We start from the raw sequence: 12,150 nt of genomic DNA, 5'->3' as shown, positions 1-12,150 counted from the left end.
TAAAGGTTGTGTTTTTCAAAGCAAACTGAAAGCAGTTTTCTTTATCTGTATCATGAAAATATCATGATGTAGGTTTCTCTATTATTTCAAATGTAAAAGATTTACAATGCAATTGTGGCAGTTTGAGCCTAGTAATATGTTTTCATGCTGCATATGTATATATATATATGCGTATTATCTATATATATATATATGCTAAGACCGAAATGCGTAGATCACCTCCCTACATCCTCTTTATGAACCTATGATTTATAAAAAACAAAAGTAAAAATTGCAAAAGCTTCACCAACGTGAGTGCGACCTGTTTTTCCCCTCCCTGGCAGGGGGGATTTGTGATGAAAGGATAACGGTTTTGCTCTACTGTGGGGAATCGCACCGTGAGAGGACGCGGACATTGCCCTACTAAAGAATCGCACCGTGAGAGGACGCTGACATTGCCCTACTAAAGGAGCTAATTTGGGAATCCTATATGGTGGTCGCCAGTATGTAGTTATAGTTAGGACCAAGTTTCCATAGGAAGAGCATTTTTTGTTTTGCAAACTAATTCTTTGTTCATATCAGCTCCTATGTTGAAAGTTTGGGGGTGATTCGTGAAGGGGGAGCGGAGAAAAAAGGGGGGGTCCCAAAACACGTTTTCTCCATGCAATTTACATAGGAACAAGGCTACAGGTCGAACCGGTGAACGGATTTACCCCAAATTTGGCAGGGAGAAGGGTCCTGATCTAGAAAGCACGCTTTTGTTTATTTGGTGTGAATCAGTTAGGTAGTTTTGGAGAAATAGCGAAATTTACAGATATCGATATTTGGGAATTCTGCCATCTGATTGGCCTGAGGCGTTACGCGCATGAGCTTGCTGGTTATTGGCTGCGAACGGTTGCAACTAGGAAGTGTTGGCAGCCATTTTGTGATTCCGTTGCACCGAGTAAGGGGAAAAAAGGGTGAAAAAAGTAAGAAAGGGTAGGAGCACTGTGAGCTCTGTGGGGTGGTTAGGGTGTGCTATACAGGGAGTGTGAAGCGAAGTATTCATTCTTACCGGTGTGAAAGTGCTGTTTTGCCTAGAGTGAGATGGTGCTGAGGTGAGGTGTCAGTTCACTTGGGGATGAAACCACGGGCTGACTGCTGTAAACTGATGTGCTCTGGGCGCTGTAGCATAGTGGCCGCTGTAGTATAGCTGTGCAAGTGGTGTTAGTGTGCGTTTAGACTATAGCGCTGTGAGCTCTGTGGGGTGGTTAGGCTGTGCTATACAGGGAGTGTGAAGCGAAGTATTCACCCCTACCGGCGAGAAAGTGCTGTTTTGCTCAGAGTGAGATGGTGCTGAGGTGAGGTGCAGGGACACTCTGTGATGAAACTGTGAACTGATTGCTGTAAACTGATGTGCTCTGGGCGCTGTAGCATACTGGCCGCAGTAGCATAGTTGTGCAAGTGGTGTTAGTATGGGTTTAGACTATAGCGGGAGTGGGAAGCAAACTACTCACCCCTACCGGTCGGAAGACTCGAATGGAGTGTTTTAGCAAGCAGGAATAAAGAAATATTCGTGAAGAATATAATGCAGAATGTTGCAATGCCACAGAAGACAAATGGTGAAATCAGGTGTGTTTAAGAAAGTGGCTGTGTGCAATAAAGCCATGGAGTCTGCAAGTTATATAAAAAGTGTTTTTTTTTTAAGTGCCATAAATGGACCCACTGGTGCAAGAGCTAAGGCATCCAGCTGAGGCAATCTCCAACCGCTTCTGCTGTATTATAACCTAAGCTCCTGCATCAGTCAATTCCACATTATATGTTACAGTTCCATGTGACATAAACAATACATATTAGACATGAATGACTGTAAATTGTATAATGAAAATAAAGGTAGGATACGATTACCACACTGTGCCAACCAGTTCCTAAACAATGACGTGTTTTTTTTATCTTGATCGCCAGCTCGTGAGCAGAGACTGAGGATGAGCTAATTTGTGTCAAAGAGCTTCGTGGATAACAGGCAGGCAGAGAGACGTGTGCACAAAGAATAGACATGGTTTCAAAATGGTTGTCGGGTTTAGGCTAATTTAGCAAGTAAATAGCGTATTTGCATAGGCCATACATCAGCCATCCCTGGTTAGTCTGGAGACGTAAGGGGAAATACTGAAAACAGAGTTCAAATACCTAAGCATACTTAGAAAGTTATGATATGAAAATAGTTCAAGAATAAAGTGAATTTCTTACAAGTCCTGGAGATTGCAGTCCGGACGTTCTTCAGCGGCTTCAGATGCGTAATGTTCCAAGAGGCGATTGTTGCCGTTGTGTGAGAAAAGCGAAGCGATCCAATTCATATCCTCGAAGGGACAGTAATGTTCCTCGAATGTTGGGGCGGCAATTTGAATTGGCAGGTAATCTGCGATGTTGTCAAAGGTCGTACGTTGCAGGAGATCTTTCGCGGCTACGCAGAAATCCCATTCCGCCAGGATACCTTTTTGCGCTGCATCCGCCATTGCTCCACTGCTCGAACAATCAAGTTTCATGGTTTTCAAGATACTCCATTACCTGCTGGATATCGGGAGCGTTTGTTGGGATGTTGGCAAGGTATAGATCTATTCGCCAGTCGAATGGGCAAGTTTTGCAATAAAAAGATGGTTGCACGCAGATTGCATATGTGTAAATAAATGTCATGTTTTAGCTGGCTCCGATAATAGATAGAGGCAGGCAGCCGAAAAGTTATTCCATTTTTTCACGGTATTGATGTAGCTTCGCATAGAGACGTATTCTGTCGGACATGATTGTTACTACAGGGAGCGCAGCCATTTTTTTACAAACAAAAATAGTAGTAGGATGGCCGCAAACAGAGCGAGAATTATGGGCACTGTTCCTGTTATTCCAGAGAAGATCGAATGAATGAAGTCTGGTATTATACCAAAAACAGTTTGAAGCCTGTGACAAGGCCGGAGGAGACCGTGTTAAAAATGTGTGCCAGAGCTTAAATGTCAGATGTGTTGAAAATTGTGTAACAATTCACAAAGTGTAATGGGAGGTTCATGTTTAAAAGGGAGTGTATTTTACTTGAAGTTTGTGCTATCTACAGTCGATAAAATACTTTTGGAGAAGTGAGGGACACTTTTGTTTGAAACAAAAGCGCTTTCAGTTTGCTCAGTTTAATAAAATCTGTTTTCAAAGTAGGTATTGAAGGCCAAGTTGAACTTTGGGAGTTACTTTGTGTGGGTGGGAATAGAGATTGCCACAGGAAGTTACCCGGTTTGAAACAGTAAGGACATACGGTATGCCAGCTCACATTCCGTAGCAGTCCATGTTATTAGGAAGCAGATGACTGCCGCTAGAAAGCTGTGTTTATGTTGGTCTGATTGTGGGAGTTGGCGTGCTTTTAAGAAAGCACGCCAGATTGAGGGCTGTAAGCTTAGAAGCGTCGTGCAGTTGGACATTCTTGCATAGTAATGAATGACTGCCATTGTGGTCGCACTTTTCACCTGTGAGAAAAACTTCTGTATCCTCTTTTAGACAGCGATATGTAAATGGGAGAAACCACTGCTCGTAAATAAACGCGCTACCTTATATAATAACATACAACATGACAAACAACATGTACACCTAGCAGACACAACAACACTGCGTACTGTGAGAACCGTGGCTAGCTATGTACACAAACCAAACCTGGCATAGCACCTCTGCCGCAGAATGCGGGGAGAGATGGGAGCAAAGTTTGTGCGAAGTTGGCAAGTGATTCTCGATTATAAAAGTATACAATGCAAAGTGTTGAGGGGATGTGCCGGACAGACTTGAGTATGCAGAGCACCGACATGTACATGTCAACATACACTGATGGTCTATTGAGTGAAGTGGACAGTGGAAGCAACCATGATAGTACAGTCAGTAGGGAAGATTACGAAAACATAGCGCGTACGTGCTCCCCCCCCAATCTTGAGCGTAGTGGGCTGGCTCTGCGTACGCAAGGCTAGCGTAGGGGTATGAATAAAGGCACGTTTCTCTAGGTGTGATTCTCTTCCGGAATGGCGAATAGGTCTGCCAGCTCTGCACAGCTTACACCGCCACGAGGCTGACACTGTGAGCAAAGATGGCTGCGTGAATAATGCTGTCAGCCTGCTGGTACCCAGAAACCGTCATGGCCGCTGCGACGCACATATGCCCCACAGTTCACCTTTCGACACCGCTGTATGTGAAAGAGGGCCCACCACGTGCCGGCTGAAGCTTTTGGGCCGAGGTCTGCAAGCTGGGAAGGCTCCTGAGATGCACGCTGGCTACCACGACACAGGCAGACAGCGCCCAGCCTGAGGCCCAGAACCATGGAGTGCTATGTATACTACTAACACAGTAGTCCAACAGGTACTAACAGTGGAACGGAGTCTTCATCTCACAATGGACGATGTTAAAACTGCATCTGAGAGTGGAGATGAAGGTACTCCCTTCGACCAGGTGCAAGCAACTCTAGGTCCCAACAGTGGAACGGTGTCTTGATCCCAGAATGGATGATGTCCGATATTACCTGCTGCTTGTTGTTTTTTTACAGAACTCCCTCCGTTGAGGTGCATCAGACTCTGTGCTTCCGTAGCTAATTGCTGCCCATGATCATTGTGTTTGGCTGACTGCAGTCGCTGGAGTACACTGCGGTACAGCAGGTCCGAACAGTGAAACGGGGTCTTGATCCCACAATGGACGATGTTAGAACTGCATCTGAGAGTGGAGATGAAGGTACTGCCTTTGACCAGGTGCAACCAACTCTATGTCCCAACAGTGGAACGGTGTCTTGATCCCCGAATGGACGATGTCCGATATTACCTGCTGCTTGGTTTTCACACAACTCCCTCAGTTGAGGTGCATCACACTCTGTGCTTCCGTAGCTAACTGCTGCTCATGATTATTGGGCTTGGCTGACTGCATTCGGTGGAGTACACTGCAGTACAGCAGGTCCGAACAGTGAAACAGGATCTTGATTCTGTGATTGAGGATGTCGGAAGTTAGTCTGTGATGATTTGTGTGTACCCCCTCCGATCAGGTGCAACCAACTCCATGCTTTCGAATCCAATGGTACGTGGTTGTGAGGCGTTAATGACCACTGCCTCTGGCCTACACTGCGGTCAGCAGGGCTCACGCTTCAGATCGAGTGGTAATTGTTTAATTACAGAATCCAGTAGGCAACTAACTACGTCTATTGAAATATACACAACATCCTTTTAGTGTTCTTGCTTGAAGAAGTATTTTTACATGAGTTATAGGTTTAGTACAATGACCAAATTCTTCTTGGTAGTGGAAAAGAACACTGAATAACAGTCTACACTGTGGACAGCAGAGATTGCAATTCGAATTGTTTTGATTTATTTATTGCAGAGTTTTTTGTAATTTATGTTGTATTTTGTGAAGAGGAAGTGAGAAAGTATTCATGGATGACTGTGCTGACTACTGCCTTCAATTTACACTGCAGACAGCAGTGTTCACAATTCAGATAAAGTCGCTATTGTAGATGACGCAGTCCTGTAGGCAAAAGACAGTGCGCTCTGTCCGCGCCATGCATACGCATCATCGCAGGGTCCGCACACGTTTTTTGTTGCTTCGCGTTCTGCAAACAAAACAGCTTAAGTCAATGCCACGTGGCTGTGGGCCCGTGCTGACCACTCTCTGGCCTACACTGCAGACAGCAGTGTTTACAATTCAGATCGAGTCGCTATTGCACTTGAGGTAGTCCTGTAGGCAACAGACATTTCTCCTTGTACGGCCCGCTCGCAGCACGGATCATCGCCGGCTGGGTACATGCTGAATGCTTTTGATGTGGCTATCTGAGTGCCCTAGATCTGATGGACCCTTTATGATACAATCTTTTGGTGTATTATTTCAGATCTACTGCCTGTATCTCAGTATACCACAAGTTATGGTTCTTTTACGATAGAATCTTTTGTGTATTATTTCACATCTAGTGTCCCTACCTTACTGCAGCACAAACTATTGACGCTTTTATTATTGAATCTCTGTGTGTGATCCAATGATTACTGTTGTAGTTGATGCTAGACGCAACCATTGCCTGAGGTCTGATTTACACTGACCCCACACGCATCCAGCACAGACGTCACTGGATATGTTACCCTGGTAATAAAGAGGAGTCGAGCGCATGTGCCCACTTCCACTATCTATCTGTGTGTGTGTGTTCATAACTATGCATGATACTGCCCCTGGGCCGTACCACATTACCTTGTGCTGTGGACAGCGTATGCAACTATGTTACCTCTGGCAGTGGGGAAAACTTTGGGTATGTTACTTTTAGGTGCATGGCTATCACAGGTGGAAGGCTACTTTACAGAGCATGAATATTGATGAAGATGATGGTTGCATGTTGTGTGTAGTGTCAAATATGTTTACATAGCAAAATGTTTTCAAAAAAGCTCTCTAAGCAGAAGAGGAGACTCTTATCAAACGCTGTAGCGAGAATGACTAAAATGGGTGGGGTCCTCCAACTGTTACAATGGGAAATGTTATGAACCAATCAAATGCTTTTCTTTAAGGTCACATGGCAATCGCGCCTCGAGTGCGCAAGGAGGCCGCACCCGACACGATTTTCAGAAAATATATTTACCATAATATAAGTTTATTACAGTTAGAAATATATTAATGTTTAAAATATTTTAGATTATCGCTTGTTCTCATATACACCTTAAACGTATTTAGATATAGTTTTGAGACAAAAATAAAATGAGGGAATGGCGTACCCAGCACGACACCATATGTCTATGACGTAACACAGGACCTGGCAGCGTGCACTCGTCGCATATGCAATGCGCAGCGGACGTGACCCCATACGTACATTACGTAACTTGCGGCTTGGTACTGCGTAGCCGTCGCATACCAAAGTAGCAGCTGGCGCGACCTCGTACGTATATGATGTTATGCGGGACCACGAACCCGTCGGATACGAAATGCACATCATTTACGAGTTTAGCAATATGGCGGATAGGATTCGCTTGCTGATGTAGCTTTGTACACTACCGGTACGGGACTCCAGTTTTCGAAAAAAAAAAAAGAAAAAGAACATTTTTTTGAAGACATAAAACATTACATAATTTTTTTAATTAACTTAAAAAAAGGATAATAGAGTTCCAAAATATTACACAAAAAAAAGAAAAAATATAGGTTTTATAAATATTAAACTATGAAATTAACATTTTAAAAATCCTTCGAAATTCACTGAAAAAAACATAGGTTTTACAGACGTTCTAGTTGGGAATTAGCATTTAAAAAACCTTTGAAATTCACTAAAAAACCATAGGTTTCAGGGACGTTATAGTTAGTTGGACATTTGACTCATATAAAACCAGAGAAATTCGCCCATTATAGTTAGTTGAGCTAACTATAACTCGCGCACCCGCAATGCACTGGTGATGACGTCACATATTACATCACTCATGACACGGTCAGTGACATCACTGATGACATCTCAAATGACATCACTGATGACATCATCCACGTGATAATCTGACACACATACTGATGGCCTAATATAAACTTTGATACACGCACTCTAAAATACAGACAACTATTTTTGAAACATGCACACAACAATGCCAGATACTACATAACACCCACTATTTCCTAGGTCTAAACTCACATCGTCACTTATACATGCAGTTAATCATCAATACAGTACTGTAATATGCACTCATACACTTATACATACAGTCACACTCTGCCACTCATCCATAGAGTTACTCACACACCTAGTCAGTCATGCAAAGAATCAATCACATACCCATTTACTCATGTATACAGTTATACACACCAACTGCGTTATTTATACACACACCACATCACTTGTTTATGCAGATACTAACACATACTTACTGTGTTATACAATCACTGATACAAGCAGACACTCGTTTATACACCCACTCTTCAAATAACTTGCTCTCACGTATAGTCATTTATATACGCCAACCCTCACATATACTGCCTTAAAATATATGTAGTTACTCACACATATTCCACTTAGACATTCATTCACTCCCCAACACGCCCATACACACACTAACTCACCCATACAGCCCTTCCCAGATGCACTTTTGAATCCATACAACCAGTGAATCACCCACTCAGACATCTATGCACAGAGTCAAACATCACAGACACTCAGGGACTCATACAGATACTCAGACAACAAATCAATAACCCATATAGACAATCATGTAGCTACTCACTAACCCATGCAGCCACTGATACACCAACTGAGAGACTAATACAGACCTTCACACAGTTTAGTCACTAACCCATGCATTCAGTAAGATACGTTCAATCACTCACTTATACAGTCAGTCATGCACCTGCTAAAGAATACATTCAGGCACTTGTAAATTCACTCATTCTTCAATACACCTTGGCATAGATCTATATGAAAAATATTTAAACTTTACAGAAACACATTCACTGGATGTCATTTGAGGTGTCATCAGTGATGTCATCAGTGACGCCACTGACCATGTCATGAGTGATGTAACATGTTGCGTCATCCCCAGTGCATTGTGGGCGCGCGAGTTATAGTTAACTCAACTAACTATAACGGGCAAATTTCTCTGGTTTTATATGAGTCAAATGTCTAACTAACTAGAACGTCCCTGAAACCTATGGTTTTTTAGTGAATATATATATATATATATATATATATTTATTGTGATCAAGCTCGCGGATGCGAGCGAAACGCGTCAGTGGCGGGCACCATGTCTGACTAATTCTTGGAAATATGATGTGCTTTCCAATAAATATGCACCTTGCACTTTAATTTGATGTGTTCCTGATCCTTTTTTCTATTGGATGTTCTTCGAGAGGTCCTCGCCAGCAGATCCCCGCTTGTTCTTGTGTTGCGGGGCTGGAACAGTTTTTGTGATATATATATATATGTAGATATATGCATATTATTTGTTATTGGTCCGGGGTCCCCGCACGTGGGCGGGACTATTCAGTGCTTATGACTTTGATGAGTATACCCCTGGAAGAGAACTAGGATTACAGGTAAGTAACTTATCCTCGTACCATAAAATTGAACCTTGCTTATTTGCTCTTTCTTGGGATTCGGATTATAAGTCTGGCCCGTCTCCTCTCTTCTAGGTTGACAGTGATACAATCTGGAATGAAGTCCATTCATCGGGTGCTGCTCGTCTTGCTGTGGGCTGCGTGGTAGAGCTGGTTTTTAAGGTGGCATCAGGAGAGCTCAAGGTTGGTTATACTTTGGCGCGGCAGCCTGACAATGCTATGGTTTTTGTGCAAGGTAGTCTTAATAATGTGGGTTTGATCCTTGGTGCTATGCTTTTGAAATATCATGGTGAAAGGTTTACTTCAGCTATTCCATAAAAAGAATTCCTCAAGATGGGAAAAGAGTTGAATGCCATTTGTATCTGAATGTGTGTGTAGTATAGAAAGCTTTGTGTTTGCTTGCAGGCCTATGGGTCCTCGCTTGAGAAGTCCTGGAAGAGGTGGGGTGGAATTATATATCAGGAAATTTGCCATTTTTCACTAGGAAATGGATTTTTCATAAAACGTTAACCACCTAAAGGGAGCAGGATTATTTTTTACAGAAGAAATTAGAAATTTGCTTTGGTAAATCAATAGTTTACTAATTAATTGTAATTTGAGAGAAAAATATGAATCCTTCGGCAGATTATACAGAAGTTTGCATCATCAATCACTTTCGTATTTCTCTGGTTTGCATACTCTTGCCATGAAATGATTTAATCCAAAGTAGTTTTGGGAAGTTTGACAAATATCTCTTGAATTTTGACAAAAGGTGGCACCTGTAACCAGATTGCCAGAAGTTGAACCTCTACTGAACAACAAGTCTATGTTGGCCTGGAGGTTTGAGAAGCATGTGAGAGTATGTATTCTATATAGGGGGAATGTGGTCCATTTATGCCAAACTCAATAAGCATTCCATGCCAATAAAGTTATAGAAATAATGGAACCAGCTACTGATTGATCAGCCCCAATCCTGCCAGCATAGTGTTCAACATTGCAGTGGTGGAAATATGCTTCCAAACATCTGGTGGAATGCTCCTTCAGCAGCTCAGTGAACGCCAACTCATCGAAGTACAGGTAGGGGCTTCACTTTGTAGCCCTCCCGATTGTGCCTGCCTTGCAGACAAATTTAAATTTTCTCTTCTTATAAACACCTTTCACAATCTATGGTTGGAAAAAAATGGAGCCCCCTCTCTTCGCACATTTGCCGGCTGACATTAAACCTGGGATAATAGTACTTTAAAGGGATTACATTAAGCTTGCCTGGTAACCTCTTACCTGTGAAATGCAGCATTCATCTCTGCAATTTCTCAGCTGGGTTCCTTTGGAGTGTCTTTTTGCATACCTAAGCCTATCCTTGAAGGCTTGGACACCCTAGCAACTGTTAGAAGTCCTCCACTTAAGCTAGATAAATGGCTGAGAATAATCATTTAAGCACTGGCAAATAACAACAACTCATGTACTTGTTCAGTGGATGATGGTATGCCATTTTTGCTATGTGACTAAAATATAGCTAGCAGTAAAAACCTGCAAGACCTGCCTGTTGTCCACAGGAAATGACACCCTTAAAAGACATTTAACAGACCTGATACTTATTCAGTATTGGGGTATCTTTCAGAGTCACATGCCTGAATCATTCCCCGTGATGGGAGTCCCACTGTAAAATATTCAAGCAGTACCTTAAGTACTTCATAGACTAAAACAGTAGCCTATCTATGTCCTTTTCAAATAAGGTCCAAATGTTGGCATCCAGCCAATCGGCTGTTAGCGCCCTCTTGAACACTCACAGCAGAGGCAAGTTCCCCTCAGATTTTCACCGCACGTCGTGTAGAAGGGAGTCTCCCTGAGTGCTACTCAGTTTCTTCTCTTCAGCAAATCTGGACATCCTGTTAGAAAAAAGGCCTTTTCTGACCCTGTAAAACCTGTGGGAAGAAAAGGGTCCATGTGGATGATCCACACACTGAATGTATTTATTGCCTATATCCTAGGCATGAGGTGAGAGATTGTAAAATCTATCGCACCTTCTCTAAGACCCTCGAGGACAGAGAGGGAAGATTGTTATTGTGGCTCCAAACCACCAAACAACCTCATTCTTCTGATGAAGAGGGCAGAGCTTTAACTTCCCACAAGAGGGCTAGATCCAAGGACAGTTCCTCAGGTGAGGGACGAAAACATTTTAAGCCTTCCAAGGAAAGGGCTTCAAGTAAGGAGAAAGATACTAAACAAGCCTCTGAACCAGTGTTATCTGTGCCCTCTACACCTGTCACGAAGGAAAGAGATCGCCCTAAAGCAACCTCTTCTGATCCTGTAATTTGGAAAACCTTGAAAAAGCCATCGCAGACGACAATCTGTGTAACATCGGCAATGGTGACGACAGTGATCCAGTCTCCTATTCTCTCTACCACATCAATGACAAGAGCTTCATCGTCGTCTAGTACAGTTGACGCCCCTCTGTCGGCTGCAATGCCGTCGAAGATCCCTATGACAAACTTGTCCACTGGTGGTCCATCAACTGCAGATACACTGTGACGGCAGAGACACTGTCGACATTGTTGACGAAAATATCGTTCATAAAAATACCGTCGACGACCGCACTGTCGAGAAAGCAAGTGTCCTTTCCCATAATTTCTGCACTGTCGACGAGGATTACTCAGGTCACTAGAGAAACAGACATTCTTGCACCCGTCTATGCAGGACTATAGCAAGCTATCACCTTTGCTTCCACCACATCTGTTGGAAGGTTATGTAGAAGAAGAGAATGATGATGATGATGGCCTCAATGGGGTGGCTCACAGCCTATCTGAGCTTCGTGAAGTGCCAGGAGGATGGCAAGGAGGATAAAGACCATCAAGAAGAGGCACAATATTACCAGCAAGGGTATATATCTCCACGTCATAGTTATCAATTTAACTTCTGACCGGAGCCACGCACCAGGGACATGACCCACCTACCGCCACTGTTAATCGAGGAACTTCAGGCCATTTTGGCGGATTATCGACAAAGATTCCCTCCTCAGCAACATCAAACAGAGAATCCGGTACCTCAGTGGAAGAACCTGCAGGTATACCAGGTCCTCAACCACCTACCACACCTGTGAATGTGCCGGGCTCGGGGGCAGTCGACCCCGGAGCACAGAACACTTCCTCTCGTTAGAAG

General features: G+C 43.2%; 1 protein-coding gene across 7 annotated transcripts in view; it reads left to right on the top strand.

Annotated features, from left to right (window-relative positions):
• HDAC4 (histone deacetylase 4) overlaps positions 1 to 12,150 on the top strand; it is a 1,546,655-nt gene that overhangs the window by 1,162,594 nt on the left and 371,911 nt on the right. For all 7 annotated transcript variants that reach the window (XM_085645137.1, XM_085645138.1, XM_085645139.1 and 4 more), the window contains one exon: positions 9,091 to 9,198. In XM_085645137.1, coding sequence (XP_085501263.1) covers positions 9,091 to 9,198 — 108 coding nt within the window. The remainder of the gene's footprint in view (positions 1 to 9,090; positions 9,199 to 12,150) is intronic.

The sequence above is a fragment of the Triturus cristatus genome, chromosome 3_1 (assembly GCF_964204655.1).
Source record: "Triturus cristatus chromosome 3_1, aTriCri1.1, whole genome shotgun sequence".
Lineage (NCBI taxonomy): Eukaryota > Metazoa > Chordata > Amphibia > Caudata > Salamandridae > Triturus > Triturus cristatus.
The sequence above is the reverse complement of the archived record's forward strand: the minus strand, read 5'-3'. Positions and strand labels throughout refer to the sequence as shown.